We start from the raw sequence: 27199 nt of genomic DNA, 5'->3' as shown, positions 1-27199 counted from the left end.
CAGCGATCTCTGTGTAGTGATGTGCGCAAAAAACAAGAGGAAGGTGGGAGACGCTGCGGACTAAAGATGATTATTATTCTCCTTCCCTCCTCCATAAATACTTGTGCATCGTGCGGATTCACTGCGCCGCAGTTTCCCCGCTCCCATGGACTTGTGATTGGCTATTTTGGTTTGTAATAACCGTGCTGCGGTTTTGTTTTTCACGCACGAGAAGCAGCAGGTCTGAATGCCCCAATATACGTCTATGGCGATTCGACCCTGCGTAACACTAACACACACACACCGAGGTGTGCTGTGTATTCAACAGCTGACATTCTGTGAATGAGCTCTCTAAGAACATTTCCCCTCGGTGCCCCCGAACTTGCACTTTGCAATCACGAACACGTGGAAGACATACAGCTGCCTCCACCAACATGGCGCCTCTTCCGTGGACACTGACGTCACTTCCGCGACTGTGTTGTGAAGGCCCCCTCCCCCTGATCAGGCGCGGCGGGCAGCCCGGGGTCCTTCCTTGCTGTGTACATGCCGCATGTGAGTGCGGCTCCGGCTGCCTGATTACAAGGTAGGTGATAAGACGCTCTGTGTGACTACAGAGGGAAGTACCGGGCTAGGGCTACATACCGCCGGCTGCGTCTTTCTTCTTAAAGGGGATGTGCCTATTTGCATTGGCTTCCTGGCATGCTGTCACTCTAGGGGACACGTGGGACATAGAAGGGGGCTTACTGGGAATAAACCACTGAGGGGTCTTATATTATTTTGTCAGCAATGGCCTGTGATGTGCTGTAGATGGGGGTCTCAGGTCTTGCAACCTGCTGCAAGGAGCAGAACCAGGGGGCTTGGGGGTCCTTCTAATGTCTGCAAAATAGCGCCACCGCTGACACTGGTGGGATTGCTGCACCGCCTTGTTCCAGGTATAGCCCCTCCTCCTAGGCAGTGTTGGGGCCCTACTTGTCACGCCCTCTAAGATACTGACGAGGATGGCTCTCCGTGGCCGGGCTGCGTCCGTGGCGGCGGAGTGGCTCTCCGTGGCCGGGCTGCGTCCGCTGCGGCCGGGTGGCTCTCGGTGGCTGCGGCGGGGTGGCTCTCGGTGGCCGGACTGCGCCCGTGGCGGCGGGGCTGCGGCGGCGGGGTGGCTCTCCGTGGCGCTTGTGGATTTCGATCCATTTCTTGAAATACGGAGTAGTTTATTTAGCGCTCCATCTGCCATCTTTCTGCCTATAGAGGGGGTGACCGCGCTGACATCTCCACAACGTGTCTGGTGCCCAGGGGATCTATAGAAGAGGTTCTGCAGCAGTTAGGGCAGTGAAGTGTCGTGTCTCATTCTCCGCTGATCTTTCTAAGCAGGACAGAGCTCCTTGATTTACTGACCTAAAGCTTCTCTTGCTGCCGCTGATCCGTAGAGCGGGGTCCGGTGTTCGGGACTTCTTCTTGTCTCTGCGGACTCTGCGCCCCTCGCAGTGAAGAGACGCAACAGAGCGGATGGGGCTGACGGGAATGTGCGAGCGCTCGGAGGTCTCAGGCATCCCGCTGTAAATGAGTGGAGCGGTGCGGCTGTGTGTGACCGGCGCTCTATTCTCCCTCGCTGCGGGGCCACAGTCTGGGGGTACGGGACCCCTCTTCTTCGGTTCAGTCAGACTCTTATCACCTCTCCTATGGAAGTCAGTAGTGCCACAACCCCTTTAAGGGAGAGAATAAACGTTTACTCCTCTCCTATCAAGTGATGATGCGCAGCGCTGAGGGCCGTCCTCGCTGCCGCCATCATGTATCTTTCACGGATATGAGAAACGTACGTAAAAAAGACGCGTAAAACACATTAAATTTTAAACCCGTTTTACGTTTTGATCCGTTTCTTCAATCAGAAAAATGTAGACGTTTTTTCACCGTTAACTTTTTGTTTTCTAATAAAGTTTTGTAGTTCGCTTCTCACCTCCCCGGATCACAAAAAACCGTATGCGACTAAGCGTGTGGATACTTACAGCAATACGTTTCTGCACGGTTTTAATTGACTGCAATGTTATATATATAAAAAGTCTGCGTTCCCGTACGATTTTTAATTTTTTTTTTTGTGGGAAGGAAAAATGGCGTAGGCTACTTTTTTTTTTTTATTAATCCCCCAAAAACGTATGTCGGACTAAATGTAGTCAAAGTGCACCTAATCTGACTACGTTTAAACCATTCTAGCCTACGGATATGTGCCAGTGTGGACGGCCCCCGAGATACGCCATCACTTTATGATCGTGGGGGTCCGACCTTTTGGTCTCCCACCAATCCCGAGAATGAATGGGCTGCAGCACTGATTCAGCGTCCCGCTCTGCAGGGACCTGTAGCCCCGCCCACATGACCAGGACTGGCTGCAGGTCCATGCGCGGCCGGGTGAGCCGGATGCTGGATCAACACTGCAGCCCCTTGTTCTTGGGATCGGTGGAAGTTCCAAAGATCAGCCCCCCACGGATCATGAAGGTACGGCGCACCTTGGTGATCTGTGGTGTCACTGGGAACTTGTGGTTTTCTGGGACTAAACGGTTAACGACGTCCTCAGGATTATCTGCTTAATGAGGACGGCCGATAGTTACCGGGGTGTCCAGTTGTAAACTCGTGATGGCTTGTCGGTAGGATAGGTCAGTAATAGATTGATAGGGGTCCGTTATCCCTGACAATCAGCTGTTTGCTGGACTTGTGTGCCTGCGCACCAAGCGGGTCTCACCAGGAAGCAGACAGCTCCGTTCACAGTGTAGTGTCCAGGCTTGGTATTGCAAGCCCAGCTGGCATTAAAATGAATGTGTGTAATATGAAGACTGGTCACTGCAGTGAGAACGGAGCTCTTTGCTTCCTGCAGAAACTGGTACATTGTATGAGTCTCAGGGGGCAGACCCCTGCCGATCTATTATTGATCATGTAGAGCAGGGGTCCCCAACCCCAGTCCTCAGGGACCACCAACAGGTCATGTTTTCAGGATATCCTATGGTAAGAACACCTGTGGCAATGTCTGAGGCACCAACCATAAATACATCACCTGTGCAATACTGAGGAAATCCTGAAAACATGACCTGTTGGCAGTCCCTGAGGACTGGAGTTGGGGAACAATGGTGTAGAGGACCATTACACTGGTGGGGAAACACTGATTGCTAAAGCAAGGGCCCTGCATCTCTCCCCCAGGACTGTATGTAGTGGTTTCAGAGCACGTGTACTGACCCTCCAAGCAGGACGGAAGTACTGTAGAAGTAACTCCACACCGCAGCTGCTGCGGAACTACTTGGAAAAACCTATGGAAGCTTCAGGTCAGTGAATGGTCTCCATGGTCTTGAAAAGATGTTCTGTAGCAGCTGAATGATTAGGACTGTTAGAAGCGACGCGATGGCTCGCAGTGATTTACAGCAGGGTGTCTTGTCCGTATGTGACGTCCGTGGATCATCACACATCGTCACCTGTAATGTCCTTCCTTATGATACTCTATAATGGGGTCTCTGCTTTCAGACTTTTGTCCGCCCGGATTACATCATCCGCCACGATGGCCGCGATGCAGCGGAAGAAGATCGATAACCGGATCCGGGTGCTGATCGAGAACGGAGTGGCGGAGAAACACAGAAGCTTCTTTGTGATTGTGGGAGATCATGGAAGAGATCAGGTAATAAGGCAATGTGGGCATGAAATAACTATTCTGACAGCCACCAGGGGGCGCCACATTCTACAGCTATCTATGCAATATCTATCGGAATCTAGACGGTGCCCTCCAGTGTTTGGTGGGATATTAGCAGTTCTCGAATTCTGATTCCTCAGTGCTATATCGGGGACTTGTGCAGGTGCTGCGAACAAGCTTTAACGTGTAAGCGGTCCCCCCCCACGATTAATCAGGGTAGGGCTTATTTTCGGGGAAATGTGGTAGATTTGGGTCTCTAATAAAGGGGTGGTCAGTGTATAATAAGAATAATGCTCACCATGCTTAGAGTTTCTGGTATCGTGTAACCAAATGGTATAATAAGTTAATCCGTGCGGCGTCTTCTCCCCGCAGGTGGTCATTCTCCATCACATGCTCTCCAAGTCCGCAGTGAAGGCGCGCCCCTCCGTCCTCTGGTGCTACAAGAAAGAGCTGGGCTTCAGCAGGTGGGATGTCGTCTTCTGGGGTAATACCGCACCCCTTAGCTGAGGATTCGGGGGGCCTAACGTCATAACTTGTCTTGTAGCAACCGCAAGAAGAAAATGAGGAAGCTTCAGAAAAGAATTAAGAGCGGCTCGCTGAATATTAACGAGGACGACCCCTTCGAGCTTTTCATCGCCGCCACCAATATCCGTTATTGCTACTACAACGAGACCCATAAGATCCTGGGGAACACGTTCGGCATGTGCGTTCTGCAGGTGAGCGCTTCTCGGCGGCACTGGGTCCTCTGCCGCTTGTATTGGTATGTCTTGGTCATCCGCCCGTCTTTCTTGCCTCCTTGCTTAGGACTTTGAGGCGCTGACTCCCAACCTGCTGGCTCGCACCATCGAAACAGTGGAAGGAGGTGGACTTGTTGTTCTTCTGCTTCGCACCATGTCTTCCCTGAAGCAGTTGTACACCATGACTATGGTACGTAGGACCCCCGTCTGCGGCTCTTCATGCTAGGCTATACATGCTACATCTGGTGCTGAACGACGGCCATGTTCTTTTTATACAAGTCAACCGAGCCTTGTAAATAGGGAAAATGTACTTAGCCCGGCATTTCCTGCGCCTGACTTTGTATAATTTTCCCCCTAATGCACTGAATACATGGAGGCGCACAAGTCTTCATGTATTCTGCGCATTTCTGTCAGTCTGAGCCTTGTAGGAAAAGTTTCAAAAACTTTTGTGCAGGCACTACTTGTCAAAGATTTGCAACTTTTGTAAATGTCCCCCCATGGGATATCGTTCCAGATCAGTACTGTCTGTGGATTGTCTCTGGTATTGCAGCTCTGTTGAAGAGACTGAGGCTGCGCTGCAGTACCACACATAACCTGTGGACAGGTGTGGAGCTGTTTGGAAGAAACAGCCAAGTTTTGTTTTTTCTAATTCTGTACAATCCCTTTATCTGGAAGCAGATAAATACTGAAGGGTTCTTTCCTTTTGCAGGATGTTCACTCTCGGTACAGAACAGAGGCCCATCAGGATGTGGTCGGTCGCTTCAATGAAAGGTGAGCAGTCTGGGGATTGTCACATTCCTACATCGGGGGCAGTAGAGCTGCTTCTTGTGCCCCCCAGGTATGCTGCTGGTGTGTCTTGCTGCTGTGACATCCAATAGCAAGTGCTCATTTTGCCTTTACCCCCACCACAAGGGACTTAAAGGGGTATTCCAGGAACAGACTACCATTCTATAATAATGTACCTCCTCACAATAAGTCATTCTGTAATCGGCTCCCTATAACTGCTGGAGCTACTTTCTTCATTTTCTAGCTATGTCACGCCTCTACTACCTCTGACATCTTGTCCGCATTTGCTACTTCCTCCCCTGTCCATAGCCTCCAACATCCTGTGAGCAGTGCATGATGGGAGGACAGGAGCGTAAGCGATGCGCTGTATTGCTCATGTGCAGTTCAGCTGTAATTTTGGATTCTAGCGGGAAAATCCAGTAAGCGGAGCGCTGCCATTGCGACACACTTTGCACGCTCCCGCTGTCGGCAAATGTCCATGCGGTCAGCAGCAGCCTCTTTGCACAAACTGCCTGCTTCGCAAGACCAGCCAGCGAACCATCCACTGCCATGCCCTGAACCAAAATGGCCACATTCCCTCTTGACTTCCCAACCCGCAGGCCTCAAGCGCTAAATCCTCTGCGTGAAGGGAAGTCCCCACCCCGGTCATCCAGGGAAGGGGCCGTCTCCTATATCGATACAGTTCAGGAGAAGCTACAACTTCCAGGGGGCAAACTCGCACTTCATCGTGTCCTCTTTCTGTGGGCACGCACACCCCTCTCCATCCACCAAGGCATGCGGGGTACTGGGAGTCATAATAGCCGCATTCCAGCCAGTCCCATATACACAGTTACACACTCCTCTACTACAACGAGCCGTCTTATCTAGTTGGAACAGGTCGCAAGATTCCCTGGATCTGCCCTTGCTCCTCCCTCATTTGGTCCGTCGATCCCTACTTTAGTGGCTGATGTCACCCAACCTCTCCCAAGGGAAACATTTCTCCCACTCCTGTGGAAAGTGATAACCGCAAACGCCAGTCTTTTAGGATCAGGATGGCAGATCTTGGGCAGTTTGACACTACGAGGTCAGTGGACCAGCTCAGAATCATCTCTCCATATCAACGTTCTGGAACTCTGAGACATCCGCCTTTCTCTGACTTATTGGTCTCAAATTCTGCGCTGTCACCCGTTCAAACGGACAACGCAGCGGCAGTCACATATATAAACCATCAGGGCGGCACAAGAAGTGCAACAGTGATGAGTGGGGCCACTGAAATTCTACGCTGAGCGATGGCACGCGGTCCTGCTATCTTAGACATTCACATCCTGAGTGTGGAGAATTGGATGTCGGACTTTTTCAGCAGGGGGCGAGTAAACCCTGAGGAGTGGGCACTACATGAAGAAGTCTTCGCGGACCTACACACCAAATGGAGCGTGCCGGAGGTGAGTTTGATAGCATCCAGACTCAACGGTCAACTCCAGTGTTTGTGCCACAGATTCGCGACCCCCCAGGCCATAGCTGTGGGCGCCCTAACAATGCTGTGGAATTAGTTGTCTTTCCTGTACTCCTTCCTGCCGACTCCCCTAATTTCATGGCTCCTTAAGAAGGCCAAAATGAAGGGTGTCCTAATGAGCCTTTTGGCACAAGACTGGCCACATCAACCATTGTTCGTCGACCTTGTATCTCTACTGTTTGAGATGACCTAGCCGCTTCCTCTGTGCCCTGCCAGGTCCTAGCACTTCACCCGCATACATATGCTACGTTTGAGAGCCCGGCTGTTAAATCTGCTGTCCTGAGCGCGTAGGATCCCACTGTTCAGACTAGACTCAAGGCCAGGGAACCCTCTTCCTCTCGCATCTACCTTGGACTGTGGTGGTCCTTCTTCGAATGGTGTGAGCAACATCCCCTTCGGCCCATGCATTTCTCTGTTGGCCGTGTTTTTTCCTTCCTGTAAGAAGACGTGGATATGGGCTTGGGCCTCGGCTTCTTGAAAGGTCAGGTTTACGCACTATTGGTCCTCTTTCAACATCCCCTGGCTTCCAAATCTGTGGTGTGTACCTTTCTTCTGGGCATGACACATGCTGTCCCTCCTTTCCACCTCCCTTCAGCACCATGGGACCTGATCTTGGTCCTATATGCATTGTGATTATGTCCCTTCAAGCCCATAAGTGAGATCGCCCTCCATCTATCTTGGAAGGTCGCCTTCCTGGTAGCCATCACTTTGATCCGCCACATCTCTGAACTTGACGCCTCTATCATTTAGATCTTCCTTTCTGGTGCTGCATCAGGACAAGGCGTTGCTTCACTCTTTCTCCCTAAGGGGGTTTCGTCTTTCCACCTCAATGAGGACATCGCTCTGCCATCCTTCTATCTGGAGCCATCGCACCCTACGGAATGTCGTCTTCACAAGCTCAATGTAGAGCGCGCTCTGCGGATCTATCGCTCTTGCTCAGAATCCCTCCACCTTTCTAATTTACCGTTCTTCATCACAGACGGCCCTCGTCGAGGTCTGGTGGCCTCCAAGTCTGCAGTCGCCTGCTAGATCAAGTCAGCTATTGAGGAGGCCTACCGCGCCAAGGGCAGCACTCCGCCCCTTCGGAACATGGCCCGTTTACTCAAGTGCCGGGTGCACCCTGGGTCGTGTCCCATAATGCTTCTGCTATCAAGGTTTGCAAGGCTGCATACTTTCGCATTCTCTGCTGCTCTTCTTGGTCGCAGGCTTTTGCAGGCGGCAGTACCCTGATCGCATCACTAGTATTTTTGGCCCACCCCTAGGGACAAACAAAAAATCCTGTTTTCTGGATTATCAGATGGTGGAGTTAAAGGAAGTTCTCTGCATTTGGGTTTGACCACAAGGGGTGCTTCCTCCTTTCCTCCCCTTGCAGTGTAACGTTTGTCTTCTCCAGGTTCATCCTTTCTCTGGCCTCCTGTAAGAACTGTATGGTGATCGACGACCAGCTGAATATTCTGCCCATCTCCAGCCATGTTGCCAACATCAAGCCGCTGCCGCCAAAGACCCAGGTAATCACCCCACCCCTCCGTCTGCATCACTGTAGTGCACTGCGCTTGTTTCCACCCGCTCATCACCGTCTTCACTCCTTGCAGGACGTAGAACTGACTCCAGAGGCGCAAGAACTTCACGAAGTGAAAGTCAGTCTGCAGGACACGCAGCCCGTGGGGGTCCTGGTGGAGAACTGCAAGACGCTGGATCAGGTAAATGGGAGCCGACTTTCCATCTTCCTTTGTTGTCCTTTTAACCCCTTCCTGCTGCAGCTCAGTTTTCATTCTGCATTTTCGTTGGTTTTTTTTCCTCCCCACTTTAAAAAAGTTTATAACTTCTTTTTTTCCCAGCGACCTAGCTACCTGAGGGCTTGTTTTATGCAGGGCGAGTTGTATTTTAACTGTACCAGTTAACGTACCCTATAATGTACTGAAAAACTTTTATAAAACGTCTAAGTAGAGTGAAATACAAAAAGAATTACTCTCTGGCGCCATCTTTTGGCGCCCATAACTTTTTTTCATCTTTCCATCAATATGGCTGCTTGAGGGCTCGTATTTTGAGGGGCGACCTATAGTTTATTAGTACCATTTTGAAGTACATACAACTTTTTTTTTTTATCTTTCAGTTGGGGGTGACGAAAAATGCAATTCTAGCATTGTGAATTTTTTTTCTGATCACATTCACCGCACACAAAAAAGGGACTGTCAGTACTGGGATACATCAGGGTCGTACTGGAAGCCGCTGCTCCGACTGCTGGGTAGCGGCCGGCGCTCATGATTGGAGGTGCAGCTCTCATTAGAATCATTCGAAGCCCAATCACTACATTTAAATGTCGCTGTCACAATTGATAGCGGCATTTAAAGGGTTAACAGCCAGGATCAGTGTTATAAAAACTAGAACTCGTCCTGCTTTAATAAAGGCTGTCGCACGGCTGCACTGATGAAAAAATTATAAAGTTCTGTCCGCTGGAACACAAAAGGGGAAATGATTTAATGGCTCTTAAGCCTACAATTAGTATGTCACTAAGGGGTTAAAAATGCACTTAAGGCGACCGAGTTCTGCGCCAAATATATTTTAAATAAGACACAAATTTGAAACCTACAATAAAAGTGGAGGGTTTTTCCAATTGTAATGCGACTGTTGGGGGGTTAATGAAGGCCTCCCGGTCTACCATCTCAGTAGGGCAGGGTCTAATAGGCTGCCTGCCAGCGGTACCCCCTAAACATAGGGGCCAAACGTGGAGTGAGCGGAGCCTCGCCCTGTATGTTCTCGCTTGCTCTCTTATAGGCCAAGGCAGTGCTGAAGTTTATTGAAGCCATATCTGAGAAGACTCTGCGCAGTACAGTGGCGCTCACCGCGGCTCGAGGGCGAGGAAAATCAGCCGCTCTTGGACTGGCGATAGCTGGAGCCGTGGCATTTGGGTACGCTTTATTGTAGCCTGTTCGTTGGCTGTCGGGCCATCCCCACATCTGTGCCCCCTGGTTATAACGTGACTGACGTTTTCTTCCTCCGCTTTCAGGTATTCTAACATCTTCGTGACGTCTCCCAGTCCGGACAACCTGCACACTCTGTTTGAGTTTATTTTTAAAGGTTTTGACTCTCTGCAGTACCAGGTAAGAGCCCGCCGGGGCTGCGTCCGAAACGAACGGCCATTAAATATATATATTAGAGAGTTTTCCAATTATAGTTATGCCACGGTCGGGGGCTCGTCTTGCCGGGGCCCCTCTTGCTTCCCTCATCCAGGGGTTTCCCAGCTGTCATATGGGGCAGACGCTGCACGATTCTGTACAATAGGCTTCATATGGTTCTGCAGAGGTGCTTCTGTATGCTGACTGACTCCTGATTCATCCAGCTTTCCCATCTTCTCCTGTCATGACCTCGACTTGTTTTTTGACCACGCTACATCTGTCTGCTGCCTGGCTTATTGCGCAAGAACTCCACCTGTCCTGACCTCCTCTTTCTAGATTGATCATGTCTCTGTCTGCTCCTCCGCCACCACACAACGGCTATCCTGACCAGTTTGCATCAGCTGCCATAACATCGAGACTACTTCTAGGATAACAGCCTGGGGGTCCCTGCAGCAAAAACCGGATCCCTATTGGAGGAGTTAAAGGGTGAAAACCAGGGGACCCGAGGTGCTGCCCTCAGTAGTAGCCCCATGCCCAATCGGTCTGCTCTGACAAGTTATTGATGGTGTATTGTTTGTATATGGCATCAATATCTCATCTGTGGGGAAATAACTGACAGGATGTGAATGAAGAGCCCGGAGCACTGCATAAAGAGCGCCGGACACTCGGGCTGTTGTCCTAAACCTCACTGCTCCGCCTCGGCGTAGGACCTGTAACTCCGCTGAGGAAAGCCAAAGGGACTTCAGTCTTGGTCCTAACTGGTGGGACTCCCGCTGATCCGAAGTTGATGGCATTTCCTAGTAATACACTGATGTGCCACTTCAGGTGACACTTGGGGACGCCCTCACCTGTACAGGTTGTGAGGAGGTATCTTCTGAATGAGGTTGACACCGGCCAGCGGGCTCATGGGAATGGGACCTGAATTGTTGGAGTTCCAACGAGGCATGATAGCGGATGCCAGATGGATGGGACGGTCCATTTCCGAAGTTATGAGGGTTTTTAACATTTCTCGATCTGCAGTGTCTCGTGTGTAGCCGGAATACATCACAGAAGGCCTTACCACCCACAGTGGACAGCGCAGTGGGCGACCATAAGTGCTTAATGATCACAACTGGTGGTGTCTGGCTAGAAATGTGCGAACAGACAAGTGACTCAGAAATTACATCTACATTGAGCGCAGGAGACGCCACACGTATATCCCGCAGGTCAGCGCAGCGTTCTGTAGCTTCCATGGGATATGGGGGCAGAAGTCCGACCAGAGGCCTCTGTTATCACCACAACACCGGGCACATCGCCGCCTCTGGGCTTGTGAGGATGTAACTGGACCCTAGACAGGATGTAACTTGTGGCGCGATCTGATGAGTCACAGTACCAATTGTTTTGGACTAATGGCTGGCTTCATGTGTAGGGCAGACCCTATTAAGCCGTGGACCACCGTTGTCAATAAGGCGCTTTACAGGTTGGTGGTGGCTCCATACTGGTGTGCAGTGGGTTCGCATGGCATGGGTTGAGTCCACTGGTCCGCCTCAACACATCATTGACCTGTGCCCGCTACGTTTCACTGCTTGGTGACTATTTGCAGCTCTTCATGGTCTTCATGTCCCCTACAATGATAGGATAATGCACCGTGCCATCAGGCCCAAGTTGTCCAGAACTGGTTAGAGGAGCCTTCTGGAGAGTTCCTATGAAAGGTGCTGCCCAGAGATCACCCGACATGAGCCCAACCGAGCATTTATCGGATGTGGTGAAGTCCATTCACACATGAGATCCTGTACCTACAAATACCCCGGAGCTGTGGGGGGCATCCAGACGGCTGAACATTCCTCCAACCTTCTTCCGTCCTCTTGTGGAATCGATGCCACATCGCGTTACTTTACTTCGCTGGGCTAGATGAGGTTCTGCATTCTACTACTTCCTGTCCCGTGACTTTTGGCATGTCAGTGTATAACTTCAATAACTTAAAAAAAACACCTTTTAAGCAGTTTTGTCTGGTGGTCACCGTGGGCTCTGGGTCTCTGTGACTCATGTGATTTCTGTGTGCCATCTATAAAGCATTCTGGGATTTGCAAGGAGCCCCCCATTATTGAGCTTCCTATAGTAAAGGGGATTAGATGAGTGCACTGTCAGCTGGATAAGCATCATAAGTCTCACTTCTTACGTTCTCTCTCGCAGGAGCATCTGGACTACGAGATCATCCAGTCCCTGAACCCAGAGTTCGAAAAAGCTGTAGTCCGTGTGAATGTCTTCAAGGAGCACCGACAGACCATACAGGTAACGTCTGCTGCAGGGATGATGGACTACTACCTGTGTTACTCTGCTGATTTTCCTAGTGGCCGCCATCATCTTGCCTTTCTTCTTTAAAGGAGTATCCCCATCTCAGGAAAATGTCCCTAAATTTGGTGCCCATGTGCACCACTCGCTTCAATGGGAAGTGCCTAGGATAGCGGAGATAAAGCATTCGGCAGTCTCCGGCGGTCCCATTCACTTCAGTGGGACTGTGGAGCTGGCTGAGCACTTGACTCCATCTCTGGCGTCCCTAGGAAGTGAATGGAGCAGTGGCACGCATGTATGGCCACCACTGTCAAAATTTCAGTGCAGTTTCTCTGAATGCCAGTGATCTGCCCCGACCAATCGGGAAGTGATCACCTGGGAGTAAGAAATAACTTTCTGAGAAGGGAATACCTCTTTAAGACTCTCCTGTCTGATAACATACAAGTCCGTAGCCGATCTGCTCTGAAGAGTTTGCACCAAAGACCTGATCTGAGATCCGGTCGTCAATAGAGAGGCAGACACACATGACTTGACCATTGATAATGTATCCTCTGGATAGGTCATCAGTAATTGGTCAGCAGGCGCCTTCTGCTCAGGATCCCCAACAATCCGCTGTTCGCCGGACTCGCTGTCGGTGCAGGTAGAGCCATAAGCAGACTGCTCCGTCCACATTGCAGCCGCCTGAGTTGGTTTGCATGGTGTTCACTGGGAGCTGTACCTGCAATACTAACCTGGGCCACTGCAATATGGACAGAGCTGTCTGTGTCCGACTCCTTGCACTAACAGCAGGCCCGGCGAACAGCTGACTGGGAGGGATTCCAAGCAGCAGTCTGCCAACTGTTGATGGATGATCCCGAGGAGTTCTGGCCAATTGCCTTAAAGTCTTCTCTCTTGGAGTTTCACATAATCTAAGTTTGGGCCGCAACATTTTTATTAATGGCCAAGATAGGCATCTGTCCGCCGGCATTAGTGGTGGACCCCACTGCTCAGACTTTGATAGCATAATTGCATAATTCCACATTTTAATGTCTGCTCCACATGCAGTATATCCACCCGGCTGATGCCGTCAAGCTGGGGCAAGCTGAGCTGGTGGTCATTGATGAAGCTGCTGCCATTCCGCTGCCTCTTGTCAAGAGTCTCATGGGTCCCTACTTGGTGTTCATGGCGTCCACCATCAACGGGTGAGTCCACGGACGGTGAATGAGTAGACTGTAGTACCAGTCTTCAGCCTGTAGTCCATCTAACCTCTCGCTGCTCTAGGTATGAGGGAACCGGCCGCTCTCTGTCCCTCAAACTGATACAGCAGCTCCGACAGCAGAGCGCCGAGAGTCAGATCTCCATGACGGCCGAAAACAAGTCCTCAAGCACCCAGCGACTGGCATCGGGTATGTATAGGATGTACAGTCTCCCCAGTGTTGGCTGCTGCTCAGTTGGGGCACAGCCGTGATTGGCTGCATTACTTAAAGGGGGTGTGCAGGCATACTCACCTGGTCGGACAGGTGTGGAGAGAAGCCACTGCACAGTGGATGGGACAGTTACTGAGGCAATTGTATAAATCCTAACGAGTTTCTTGCATGGGTCCTGCTAATAAGAATCAGACTGTGCACAATAATATATGGGGTTTGGGCAGATGCTGAGATAACGGTCCCACCCAGCATGCAGTGGCGTCTTTGTCCACACCTGATGAAAGACTGGGCAGCAGAGTATTAATGACCAGCCCCTTTTATAGATGGCTGGGTTGTCTATAATCCACTTCCGTATTGGTAGTAACTCCAGTTGTCGTTCTGTCATTCCGTATGATTTACCCTAGAGCTCGGCTTTTTCAGGTTTACAAATTCAACACTTCTAAAGAGTATTGGTTGCTGGTTTATCCTCAGCTGCTCTCTGTGCCACTGCTTGTGCACTGAGCTGATTTCTGCAGGAAGCAGACAGCTCCGTTCTCATAGTAGTGGTCAGGCTTGGTGTTGCAGGTCAAGCTACTGTTCATTTTAAAAGAAACTTTACCTGCAATACCTAATCTGGCCACTGCGGAGAGAACGGAGCTATCTGCAGAAATCGGCTCGGTGCAGGAGCACAGTGGTCCAGGGTACAGCTACTTGACAGGGATCCTGGACGATTGACTCCTGCCGATCTACAATTAATGACCTATCCTGAGACTATGCCATCAATCGTTTACAAATGGACACCCCTTTAACTGGTGCCTATTTTTGTAGGTGGAAAACTCTGTTGGTCCTCTTTAAAAACAATTGCATTAAAGGGGTATTACATCTCAGCAATTCCCTATCCACAGGATAGCTGGTAACTTACTGATCGGTGGAGTTTCTACCACAGGGATCCCCCCCACTATCCTTGAGATTTCATTCCAAGCTCATACTGAAGTTCTGGCAATGCAGGTTACATACTTCAGTGGGACCGCTGGACAAAGCAGCATTCAAGGGCTTACCGTGTTTCCCCGAAAATAAGCCCTAGCTACACTAAATAAAAGAAAAAACATTAGGTAGAAGGCTCGTCCACGTCTCTCACGCTGCTCCTCAGAGGTTCACGTGGTTCCCGTAGTTTCCTTGGAGTTCGTACAACTTGACATTCTGGTGACTGGATTCATAAATCCCGCCTCCAGGAAGTGATGGCTGTGATTGGTTCTGTGAGTGATGCCTGTGATTGGTTCTTTGAGTGATGGCTGTGATTGCGCTCAGCCAATCACAGCCATTGCTGTGTGGGGGAGGGATTTCAGAATTGGCTGAGCCACGGTCATCGCTCACCGCTGCTCAGCCAATTCATAAAGTCAATGGGCGAAGCAATGGCTGTGATTGGCTGGAGCTCAAATTAACATAAGACTCCGTCTTATGTACGGGGAAACGGTAGCATTCTCCGACAGACCCATTGAAGTGAGTATAGCATAGGTGTATGTGCGGCCATCACTTCCAGAGGAAGAATTTCAGAATCAGTGGGGGTCCCAGCAGTCTGACTCCCACCGATCCTGTGGATATGGGATGACTTGCTGGGATGGGAATACCCCTTTAAATCCTTCGCTGGCGCTCTGAGGGAATGATGATGATGCTGCATATATTCCTAATCGTGGAAACCTACAGTTTTTCACACTTCTGAGGTGCCGGGGCTTCTTCCTAGTTTGTGCACCATGACCAGCACCTTCCTGCACTCCGTGGGAGAGAACTAGTGAGGCCGGGCGAGCTAGCGTCCTCTACTGGTTGCATCAGTTATCCTAAGCAGCCGGCTTGTCTTCACTAACATTAATACAGCCTTGATCCTCGGACTTCCAGCGGAAGGACAGATTGTATAACTGCCTTATTAATGCTGAACTCCACAATTGTGTTTCTCACTTTTATCTCTCAGCTCGAACTCTTCATGAAGTGACCCTGCAGGAATCTATACGTTACGCTCCAGGAGACTCGGTAGAGCAATGGCTGAATGACCTGCTGTGTCTGAACTGTCTGAATATCAGTCGGATGATTTCTGGATGTCCCCTGCCGAAGACCTGTGACCTGTATCCTCTGTCATGCTGGCTGCAGGTGTATGTGGCCCCTGGCTGCAGGTGTATGTGGCCCCTGGGAGGGTTCAGTGTGCGGCGTCTACCTTCACTTAGTGGAAAATACATTTATTTCCGTGCACTTTTTGGACCTCCGTGTTCGTCGTTTGACCTAATATAGATCGATATGTATGAAGCCCCACTCCACTTGGGGTGGCGGGGGGCGCTGTGCATTGTAACCCCTCTGTTCTTGCGATTGTTTTGGGTCCCCGCTGTTGGATCTCCACCTGTCTTAGCAGCTTTCCATGACTTTGAGGTGGGAATACCCTTTTTTAGGAATCTCCGTATTAACCCCCTCTGTGTGATCAGATGAGGAATAATCTCACTTCCTAGTTTATCGGCTTGCCTGCTAGATTTCCTTAATGTTCGGCAACAGATACTATGTGAACCGCGACACTCTGTTCTGCTACCACAAAGCCTCCGAATCGTTCCTGCAAAGGCTAATGGCGCTTTATGTTGCTTCTCATTACAAGGTATAAACTTACGGCTAACATATACCCAGAGCTCTGGAACCAAGGATATGAGGGGGGTCTCCTATCATTGGGGGGCGGGGGGTCTCCTATCATTGGGGGGCGGGGGGGTCTCCTATCATTGGGGGCGGGGGGGTCTCCTATCATTGGGGGCGGGGGGGTCTCCTATCATTGGGGGCGGGGGGGGTCTCCTATCATTGGGGGCGGGGGGGGGGTCTCCTATCATTGGGGGCGGGGGGGGGGTCTCCTATCATTGGGGGGCGGGGGGGTCTCCTATCATTGGGGGGCGGGGGGGTCTCCTATCGTTGGGGGGCGGGGGGGTCTCCTATCGTTGGGGGCGGGGGGGTCTCCTATCATGGGGAGCATCATGTAAGCTAATAATTCTACATCTCTCTATAGAATTCACCCAATGACCTGCAGATGTTGTCTGACGCCCCGGCTCATCACCTGTTCTGCCTTCTTCCTCCTGTTCCTCCCACCCAGAATGCCTTACCTGAAGTCTTAGCTGTGATCCAGGTACCTCCGACTTGGCTTTGGGCCATCATTGCTCCTCGCTGGTGGCTCTGTAGCTGCAGCAGTTACGCTTCTATTTCTTGGAGCTCCTCTGCAGGCAAAGCTTTACAAAAGCCCCGCCTGAGGTGAAACTACGACTCCAACCTGTAGCTTATCAGCTTCGGTCATGCTGTGACGCTTGGCCTGATCCGGAAGCGTGTGCATGCTGAATCTTGTAGCTGCGCCACAGCTGGGAAGCCGCATCCTGGAGACGAGCGCCCCATGAGGGGTCGGCTCAGGCTGGATTCACACCAGGGCTTTTACTGTTCGGCTTCATCCTAGTAGCTGAGTAATAGAAAAACTGGATGTGTCAAAAAAGGACTTCCTTCCCTATAATGGGGTCCGTCCAACTTCTGGCAAGCCTTCCGGTATTTCCCCACTTGCCATGCGGTTCTGAGTGGCCCCGTAAGTAGTCATATTTTGGCCCCTTGTAAATCCTCCCAACAATTCATTCAGCAATCATGAACGAGTCCACAAGCCTCACAGTTGTACATTTTAGCGCCTCTATGGAGCGGCTCTTCAGGCGCTGGTCGTCCCGTGTAAAGCCGACCTTAGGATGTTGCGGCTTCCACTGTTGATGCTTTGTTCTCTTGCGCTCCTTCAGGTCTGTCTTGAAGGAGAGATTTCTCAACAGTCGATCATGAACAGTCTTTCCCGAGGGAAGAAGGCATCTGGCGACCTCATTCCCTGGTCCGTCTCGGAACAGGTACGTTGGTCTTGCTTTAGATGATGTTTGGTCTTCTGGACAGAACCGCTAAATGCATCGTCTACTCTTCTTGCCTTCAGTTTCAAGATCCTGATTTTGGCAGCTTATCTGGAGGAAGAGTAGTGAGGATCGCCGTCCACCCGGATTACCAGGGGGTAAAAGTTTTACTATTTTCTGGCCTATTCTTTTATGATTCTGCCATGTGCTGCTGTGGTCATTACTTTATATTCATTCATTCATTCATTATGCACCCCTCCCCCCAGTATATATAAGTGGGCTCGTATTATCTTGCTTAGTTATTTCTTTCTGGCTGAAACTTTCAGCCAGATCTGATCTCAGCTCAGCTCAGCTCAGATCTACTTGGGGTTATGTGTTCATTGTTTAGTCAACTTCTCAGTCTGTGTGATGCATGGACCTACGAAAGAAACTGCCTAGAGGAGAATACTGGCACTCCTGTCACAGCTACTGATGATGATCACACAGGTATGATAGAGGAGATCACAGCTCATTCTCCTGACTGTATAGCAATGGTCTGTAGCTTATTTAGGTGAATATAGAGGGTAATTTATAATTAAACTGGCCCCCAGCAGGCAATAATAGTATAGTCTTAACTCATGCTGTGCTGATGCATCATGGGATTGTTTGAAAGTGAAAATTAAAAAAAAAGCTCATCCCTAAGATGGTGTCTGATAAGGGTCAGACAGGGGCTGTACTGTAGGGATATGACTGGCGTACACTGAGGAGACCTCCAGAGCGTGGCAAATGGGTAAGGGGGGCAGAGATGGAAAAATTAGTTTTTGCCGGAGTGGCTCCAAATCCCCTGCATAGACATAAGGTAGAATAGTGTATAGTTTTTACTGCCGGCAGTCACCACTAGGGGGAGCTCGCTGGATATTTAAAGAGTACATAGACCTCTATAGTATAACTATGCAGTGAGCTCCCCCTAGTGGTGACTTCAGATATCCAGACTTTTATTGTTTTAAGGTCTGCTCTGGCGGGGAAAAAAATTCATGCTACCCTTCCCCTTTACCTGATTGCCTGTCACACTCTGGAGATCTCCTCTGTGTATTCCAGTAACTTCCATGCAGTGTACTTGGAATTGGTTTCACTTTCACATCTATCCCATCCTGCATCAGCACAGCTATACTATTTTTTTTCTGCGGGGGGGGGGGGCAGTTTTAATTATCCATTATCTCCTGTAGTCTTCTAAATAAGCTACAGACCATAAGTATACAGTCATGAGGATGAGCTGTGATCTCCTCTATTACACCCGTGTAATAGGAGCTGCGTGATCGCTAGGAATGACTGTGCCCCCTGCAGCCACGTCCTGTGTATCAGCATCACACAGACTGAGAAGTTGACTAGAAACTGATTACATAACACCAAGGAAATCTGTGCTGGTCAGAATAGAGATCACATGACCGTCTGAGGAGAACGAAGCCCGTGAGTTTCAGAGACAGAGAAATTGTCTATGCTTTAATTCTATATTGGCTATTGAGATATCTTAAATGGGGTTGGCCAGGACTTTTGCTATTGATGATTCTACTCAGGGTAGGTCATCAATAGTTGATCGTCGGGGGGGGGGGGGGGGGGTGGTGGCTGCCGCTATGGATCTCCACCAATGACCTGATTGCCGAGTGCGTTGTCAGTGCAGATAGTGCCGTCAACATTGTAGTGGCCCATTTTGGTACTACAGGCACAGTTCTCATTGAATTCATTGATGGCTGTGTCTGCAGGACAAAACAGGCCAGCTCCAATGTTGACAGTGATTTTGCTTCCAGCTTCCTCCGCACTAACGGCAAGCCTGGGGATCAGCTGGTTGGTGGGGATCCAGTGGATCCTGGAACTAAATGTCATGAGGTATAATTTTGCCTGCAGATGGGGTACGGGAGCCAAGCCCTGCAGCTGCTGCAGATGTATTATGAGGGACAGTTCCCTTGCCTGGAAGAAAATGCCAACAATCAACCTCAAGAGATCGCCTCCATCAGCAGCGAGGTGAGGATCCGGTCATCTCTACAGAAATAGTCGTATTATATTGAGCTTGCTCTAACTTGTCCTTATATCAGGCCGTCAGCCTTCTAGAAGAGTCTGTGAACCCTCGGAAGAACCTGCCCCCTCTTCTGCTCCGGCTGAGCGAGAGGCCTGCTGAAAAGCTGGATTATCTTGGGGTGTCCTATGGGTTGACCCCCAAGCTTTTAAAGTAAGTACGCGAATTTGTAAGACCCCCATAAAGCATTCTAGTTCTGATGACCATGTGACCTACATGCTTTCTCTTGGCAGATTCTGGAAGCGAGCCGGCTTTATTCCTGTGTACCTGCGACAAACGCCCGTAAGTCTCACTTTAACCCTTCAGGGCATGGCCATTTTTTTTCCTTTTTTCCTCCTACCCCTCTTTAAAAAAATCGTAACGCCTTCATTTATCCATCGCCGTCGCTGTATGAGGGCTTGTTTTTTGCGGGACGAGTTATAGTTTTCAGTGGTGCTATTTAGAGTACCATATAATGTACTGAAAAACTGTAAAAAAAAATTCCAAGTGGAGTAAAATGGGAAAAAAAAAACAATGAAATTCCGCCATCTTTCAGTGCGTCTTGTTTCTACGGTACACAAACCGCGACAAAAATGACGTGATCACTTTATTCTATGGGTCGGGTCAGTACGATTACCACCATACCAAACTTGTATAGTTTTTGTTTTTTTTTTTCTGTACTATTTTAATTTTTTTTCAAAGATATTTAATTCTTTTTTTTTTAAATTATTTTTCTGCCGCCCTCTCCTACGACCAATTACACTTTTTATTTTTCCGGCGACATAGTTGTGTGAGGGCTCATGTTTTGCGGGTCATCCTGTAGTTTGCCTTGGTACCATCTTTGAATACATATGACTTTTTGATCGCTGTTTATTGCATTTTTCTTTGCGACAGGGTGACCGAAAAAGCGCGTTTCTGTCGTTTTGTTTTTTTTTTTTCTGACTACTTTCACCGTGTGGGGAAATAATGCATTACTTTGATAGATTGGACTTTTACGGTTGCAGCGACACCAAATATGTATTTTTGTTTTATTAGAGTGCTTTATTATAAATATGGAAGAAGGGTTGTGTGTGTTTATTTAAAAAAAAAAAATAAATAAAGTTTTACTGATTATTTAAAAAAAAAATCAGTAAAACTTTATTAATTTTTTTTTTTTTTTTTTTTTAAAGTCCCCAGAGGGAGCAACAAGTTGCGATGCCTTGATCGCTCCTGCAGTATGATGTAAAGCAATAGCACTAAATCATACTGCGATTGGGCAGGCATTCTGTCAAGCCACCCCACAGGCATGGCTTGATAAGCATTCTGCCAAGACAGCCCTGTGGCCTTTCAGAAGGTCACCAGCTGCCATGTCACCCTCACAGCTTCCGGCGATCTTGTCACTGTGGGGGGCCATACCGGACTCCGGAATATTGACCGGGGCCTTTAAATGCCGCTGTCAGAATTGACAGCGGCATTTAAGGGTTAACAGCTCCAATGAGCCGCACGGCTTATCGGAGCTGTTGTCGCCAGGTGTCGTCAGTAGGAAACAGCAGGCGCCCTTCACATATACCCCGACACTGCAGGATGTAACTGTACATCCTATAGCGTTAAGGGGTTAATCATTGGGATGTATCGTTACTGTGTCTAGGGGACTTCTCCTATAAAACCCATAATTATCTCATTTTTCCATTTACAAGCAGCAGCGGTTAGAGGGGGATCAAATACCCCATGGCTGCTCTTCCTGGCACTGTCATTAGAATTGAGGCTTGATCATTAAAGGGGTTGTGCGGGGTTTCAGGCATTTTCTTTCTATTGATGACCTCGGGGTAGATCATTGATAGACGATCGTCAGGGGTTCGCCACTCGAATCTCCGATGAGTAGCTGATTACCCCCAGCACTACTGTCAGTGCAGAAAGCAGATCACGCTGTCCTTACCAACCTGGGCTCCTGCAATATGGACAGTGCAGTCTTCCTGCTGTCTGTACTGACGGCGGTGCCAGGAATAGGCTGGTCAGTGGGCATCGATGACCTATCCTGAGCATAGGCCATCAATAGTAAAATGCCTGAAGCTTTGGACACCCCTTTAAAGTATTAATGGCTGATGAAGAGTGCAGTCAAAATGGTAATGACTACGACTCTCTGGTGATGAGCTGGAGCCCAAGTCCAAAGGGATAAAATTCTCTGCTTTAAAATACTTTTTACACGGGAAGATTACCTTCCAAATAGTTGCTGGAAATGGCAAATTTGGGCAATAGTCATCCCGTGTCCACGCCCACCGGCAGGGCACCGGGTGACAAATCCCTCACTTGTGGGAGTCCCTTGGATTTTGGCTTACTAAAAAAAAAAAAGTGTCCCTCGGCCCATATAAACAGGCAGCCGTTCATCTATGAGTTACTGCCTGTGTGCAGTGAACGGAGGCGGGTGCCCGGGGCAATCTCGGGCTCGCTCTGCCTCCATTTACAGAACGCCAATCGCTTTTGTGTGAAAGCATGGTGGGAAGGCGGTCGTGCACTTATGTGCCCAACAGTCGTCCCGTGTAAACGTACCTTGAGGCTCTATTCACATGGGAGAGTTTCCCATGCAAGCTCTGTTTGATTCCGACATGGACAGAACGGAAACGGGGGGGGGGGGGGGGGGGGGGGACCCACTCATTTAAATGGGTTAATTCACACAAGTGATTTCATTCATTCTTTTTCTTTATATGCAAACCTTTCAATAGGTGGCGCTGCAGAGCCTTTATGCCATCTCCCATTTCCCAGAGGAGCAGCGCATGGCCTAGAAGTGTCCGTACATCAGCTTGGTGCGCTCCTCAAGGGGAAACTGTACTTCTCCAGATCTAGAATATTAACTCTTTGATTTACTTGTCCTGTCTTGCTCAGAATGACCTCACGGGGGAGCACTCCTGCATAATGCTGAAGAGTCTACAGGAGGAAGAGGAGTCCGAGCAAGAGCCGTGGTTGACGGCGTTTTGGAAAGGTAAGGATGATTTTCCTCTTACCTGGGAAGTGAAGGGTGTTGCATGTTGGGGCTCATTCACACGGGTGTTTGCCGATTTTGTCGGTAAAATACACAGCATTTTCACGGCCCAAAACTGCGTATTTTATGCACACACACAAGCGTTACTATAGGATATCCTGAAAACACGACCTGTCGGGGCGCCCTGAGGAGTTGGGAAACACTGCCTTAGAGGAATAGTCCATTTTAGGTGGTGTTTGGGGGTGGGTCCACACACCGAGGGTATAATGCTATGCACCGCTCACAGAGGATTGATGACACGGGTTACTATTGTAGCAAAGCACAGCTGTGAGAAGTCCTGGCCTGTACCAGTTACCAGCCTCTGGATGAAATGTGATTCATTGTCTCAATTCTCTGTCATTACTATCAAACTGTATTAGAATGTTGCGCAGGTTTCCATTCCGGCCGGCCTGGTACTGACCGCAGTGCTTCTTCTCGCCTGCAGATTTCAGGAGACGTTTCCTCTCTCTCCTTTCCTATCAGTTCAGAAGCTTCTCGCCGTCCATAGCGCTGAATATCCTCCAGAATAAAAACGTCAAGAAGGAATCTGCAAGTTGTAAGTATCTTCAGGTGCCGCCGCTGTACTGCCCCCCTTCTCTTTATCTGGTCGTCCTCTGACTCCTCTCTCTCCCCACAGCGATCACTCGCTCAGAGCTGGAGTCCTCCTTTACCCCGTACGACCTGAAGCGCCTGGAGATGTACTCCCAGAACATGGTGGACTACCACCTCATCATGGACCTCATCCCCTCCATTTCAAAGATGTTCTTTTTACAGAAGTACGGAGGCCTCAACCTGTCAGCGGCGCAGTCTGTAAGTCACCGCGTGTCTTACGTTCTGTCGTCAGGCACTGATTGCTAAGGTTTAAAGAAAAAAATCTGTACTGCGCATGTCTGATGGCGAGCCGGGCGGACCATCCGCAGTACAAAAGAGAGGAGGAAACCACAGATACACGTGGATGTCGGCTGGGCACAGGGTTGGATACCCCTGCGGGTTCCCACATGGGGCCTAACTCTGTCATTACTGCACTGCCTTGTCGTTTTGCTGGACTGTCCACATTTTCTTTGCCCCTTTTATTTTTAGGCGCTGCTTCTTGGCATTGGGCTGCAGCACAAGTCGGTGGATGAGCTGGAGAAGGAGATCGAGCTGCCCAGCAGTCAGCTTATGGGTCTCTTCAACCGGATCATACGGAAAATAGTTCAGGTAACGTTGGTAGAAGGGTTAGCTGTAGTTCTGCCGACTCTCTGGCTGATTCTTTCCATTTACTTCAATAGAGCCGAGTTGCAGTGTGCGCATCCTGGGCAGGGGTGGCACCTGTACTACCCCTTAAACTGCTCGACATTCCTCAGGAGATCCAAAATCCTCTTTGCAAACTGCCAAGTGTCTTGTGCCACTTACACTGAGGTGCCCGAAGGGTGGTCTGCTGAATAGCGGTCCTGGGCTATCTGCAGTAAGCGATCGGCAATCTCTTCCCTGGCACTTGATTGGCTGCTAGCATCATACTTTCACCGTCCGTCAATTCAGAGCTGGGGAACTGGTTGGCGATCACTTACTGTAGGAAGCCTAGGGCGGCTATCTAGGAGTGACCCGTCCACTGAAGTGTCTGTTACCTCTACAATAGGGCAGCTTGTAAAGAGGCTTCCTGGGCTCCTGAACAGCACAGAGTAGGTATGTACAGCGCGTCTCCCATGTCAGGGTTCCTGCCGTGCTGCTGATTTATTAGCTGCAGGGTGTCCCTTTTTAACGGGGTTATCCAGTTGTAAAACTATTAGACCTGTTCGCAGTATAAGTGTCAATAGGGGTCTGCTATGTAGAAACTCTGCCAATCAGCTGTTCCCCCGGGCCGCTATGCTCATGCGCGGAGCGGATTTCTGCTGGAAGCAGACAGCTTTGTTCTTAACTATAGTAGTTCAGCTTGGTATGGCCTGCAATACCAAGCCTGGCCACTGCATTGGGAACGGAGCTGTCTGCTTCCTGCAGATATTAGCTCAGTGTGTGAGCCCCTCGGCCCAGTGAACAGCTGATCAGAGTCTCATAACGGACCTTTCTTCTGCATAGTGTTAGAAACGTGTCGGACCTGGCCCGACATGGGAGCTTTGCAGGGAAATATTGATGTCGGGCGAGGTCCAATGCTAGATTGGAGAGCTTAATGTTTGGTGTGAGTCTGACTTCTGAGACCCCCAAGGATCAGCAAATTGACGTATTAAAAATGGTCCCGATGTGCGTCCATCTTTACCGGTTACTTGTGCTTCTTCCTCTCCAGCTGTTTAGAACAATCCAAGAGAAGGCCGTGGAGGACGAGATGGTCACCACCAAGGAGGTCATTATGAAGCCCACCTTGAAGTCTCTGAATGAGGATTTGGTGAGTTTCCAGACTTTATGGGGGAACACCAGGACTCTTCGGTAATGTGAGGGTTGTTTTCCAACGCTCTTGTTGTCTGTAGGATGAAGCAGCCAAGGAATTCCAGCAGAAGCACGAAGAGGAAGTGCAGAAGTTAAAAGGAATTAATCTGTCCCAGTGAGTAACCCTGAATATTCAAGGGCTTGTCCCACTTATAGCCATTGTGCTGCAGGAAGCAGACGGCTCCATATATTGTGCAGTGGTCCAGGTTGGTACTGCAGGTTGAGTCCTATTGAAGTGAATGGGACTCAGCCTGCAGTACCAAACCCAACCACTGTGCAATGTACGGAGCTGTCGTCTTTCTGCAGCAAAACTACTTGAAGTGGGTCACCCCTTTAATCCTACTGGCCCTTGTAGATCTGCCACAGAACACTAATCCATTTGACATGTAGGTAACGTGTGACACCATTGTTGTACTCTTCAGGTATGTGATCAAAGGAGAAGATGATGAGTGGAATGACGTCTTGAAGAAGACTGGGAAGAATACGTCTATCGTCAGCGTGAAGAGGTCTGTCACCCCGCTGTTTTAAAGTGACCCTTCAGTCAAACAAAGATGGCCTCACCGCTTCTGACACACTGTGTATTAGTATGAATCATCAGTAGGAGACCCTACAACTGCTTTGATTGCTCAGTGCTGCCCCCCATGAGCATTGCTGACCAGTCAGAGCAGCATGTAGTGTCTTGGCCAATGCATCAAATAGTCATTCTAAGAAGCATTTCAGACCTCTTTGTTTGTCCCGACAAGTCTGTTGCGTTTAAGCCGTATCAGCAATTATATTGTTATATTTCACGTCAGTGGGAGCCGTGCCTGCAATATCAGGTCAGTCCACTGCGCAGTGTACCAAAACTGCTTGCTGCACCGTACGGCATGAAAGCAGCCAGGCAAACGGCTGATCAGTGGTAGTCCAGTGCGGCGGATCCCTGATGATGGAAGAGCTGGACAATCCCTTAAAATTTTATCTGCCTGCAGTGACCACTAGAGGGAGCTCACAGTATAAATCAGTAACACATCATGCATTGTGCTGCTGAGCTCCCTCTAGTGGTGGCTTCACTTATGTTGTATTCACCAATTTATTTCTTTTCAGTGGCATGAAGCACAAATTGCAGCCGGAGAGAAGCGGAGGAAAGCAGCACAAGACCTTTAACAAAAATAAAGGCAAGAAGCCAAAATTTGGGAAATGAGGAGCTGAATATGTGAACTGTGCACCTACCTGGACTGTATGGAGGAAAGAAGTTCGAGGACAGATCTGTGCTGCTGTATATTGTGAATGTAATTCCACCGGGGCACAGCAGTGTGTATATATGTGTAGAGGCGGCCATGATATGGAGCACACGGGCGTGTATAATACGTGTGCTTGAGGTTATCGCCCTCAATTAAAGGGGTGATATCTGTTGTGACGCCGCACTAAATCTGCTTTTTGGTGTGGATTTATTGCTTCAACTTTGCCGTGTGTGAACATTCCCTTAAAGGGGTATTCCGGTTGTAAAGCGAATGTTCAAAAATTCCAGGTATGAAAGCTATTTGCACTGTTTTTATACACAGATGTTCGAGTTATACCCATAAATGGCGATTACCTTCTTCTCCAGTCCCCACCATGTTTTTTTTCAAGATGGCCGCTGCATCCCTGCTGATATGCAGCTTGAAATTACATTTCCCACAATTCCCTGCTCTGTATTCCTTCCTGGGCATGTCTTCACTAAGCTCTGCCCTGCTCTATTGGTCAGCAATCCGGTCCTGAGAGCTGAATACAAAAAAAAGCCATCCCTGGTCGTTCCTACTGAGCGTGCCCGACCTGTAGTGCTGGAATGCCTACAGGACGTATCCATGGCAACCTGCGAATAAACACTTCTGAGGTGTCAGGAGGAGGTGATGGTCTATAGAGCTACGGACACAAAGTAGAACCACATTACAAACTTTAATAGCATTTAGCATCTGTCACCAACTTTACAAAACTGGAAACCTCCTTTACATATTACTGTAAGATACCAATAGCTCCAGATCTTAGGAACCGCAAGATGCCGGACTGATGGATTTTCTGGACTATCAGGAATCTTAACCCTTTGCAATCCAATTATGGATTCAGGGTTTCCTAGGGGGTTTTCTTTCTCGCATTATACAATGGCGCCATCTGCTGGCTAGAGCCAGTACCACGGTGTGGGACATGCTGGAGAGGCCTCTGACAACAGAGTGGCCAGTAATATGCAGTAAGAATACCCTGCCGGACGTCTTCCGACATCAGAGCTGTACAGCCTTCAATCAGAATGTCTTTAGACATCAGACAGTGAATTGGAAAGGGTTAAATAGCAGGTTATTGGAATTTCGCAGTAGGTGGTTCTGCCCTTTTTATAAGGTTTCTGGATTTTTTTTTATTGTGCGTTGGTGGGATATTTTACATAAAACGGGGTCTTATTTTTTGCACTCTGTCGTTGCTGTTGTACCGACTCTGAAGTAAAGTATTTTGTTCCAGA

At 49.3% G+C, this 27199-nt stretch overlaps 1 protein-coding gene across 1 annotated transcript; it reads left to right on the top strand.

Annotated features, from left to right (window-relative positions):
• The first annotated feature begins 498 nt into the window (after positions 1–498).
• Positions 499–27199, top strand: NAT10 (N-acetyltransferase 10). Its single transcript, XM_066583516.1, has 29 exons — positions 499–562; positions 3475–3625; positions 4010–4101; positions 4182–4353; positions 4442–4564; positions 5084–5145; positions 8046–8160; positions 8245–8352; positions 9428–9561; positions 9660–9753; positions 11941–12039; positions 13084–13220; positions 13300–13424; positions 15391–15541; positions 15960–16056; positions 16453–16569; positions 17210–17311; positions 17392–17466; positions 19190–19306; positions 19378–19511; positions 19592–19640; positions 22197–22293; positions 22778–22888; positions 22970–23142; positions 23413–23532; positions 24593–24691; positions 24774–24847; positions 25155–25238; positions 25816–27199. The coding sequence occupies exons 2-29, from the start codon at positions 3509–3511 to the stop codon at positions 25910–25912; spliced, it is 3075 nt and encodes a 1024-aa protein (XP_066439613.1). The 5' UTR covers positions 499–562; positions 3475–3508; the 3' UTR covers positions 25913–27199.

Source organism: Eleutherodactylus coqui, chromosome 11 (assembly GCF_035609145.1).
Source record: "Eleutherodactylus coqui strain aEleCoq1 chromosome 11, aEleCoq1.hap1, whole genome shotgun sequence".
NCBI classification, from domain to species: Eukaryota; Metazoa; Chordata; class Amphibia; order Anura; family Eleutherodactylidae; genus Eleutherodactylus; species Eleutherodactylus coqui.
The sequence above is the reverse complement of the archived record's forward strand: the minus strand, read 5'-3'. Positions and strand labels throughout refer to the sequence as shown.

Excerpts from the sequence above, each read along its gene's own strand:
- NAT10 (XM_066583516.1), top strand. The coding sequence starts at position 3,509 with ATGGCCGCGATGCAGCGGAAGAAGATCGATAACCGGATCCGGGTGCTG. Across the intron at positions 13,221-13,299 it reads ATGGCGTCCACCATCAACGG|GTATGAGGGAACCGGCCGCT; the intron begins GTGAGTCCACGG and ends TCGCTGCTCTAG. Across the intron at positions 17,467-19,189 it reads TCCACCCGGATTACCAGGGG|ATGGGGTACGGGAGCCAAGC; the intron begins GTAAAAGTTTTA and ends TTTTGCCTGCAG.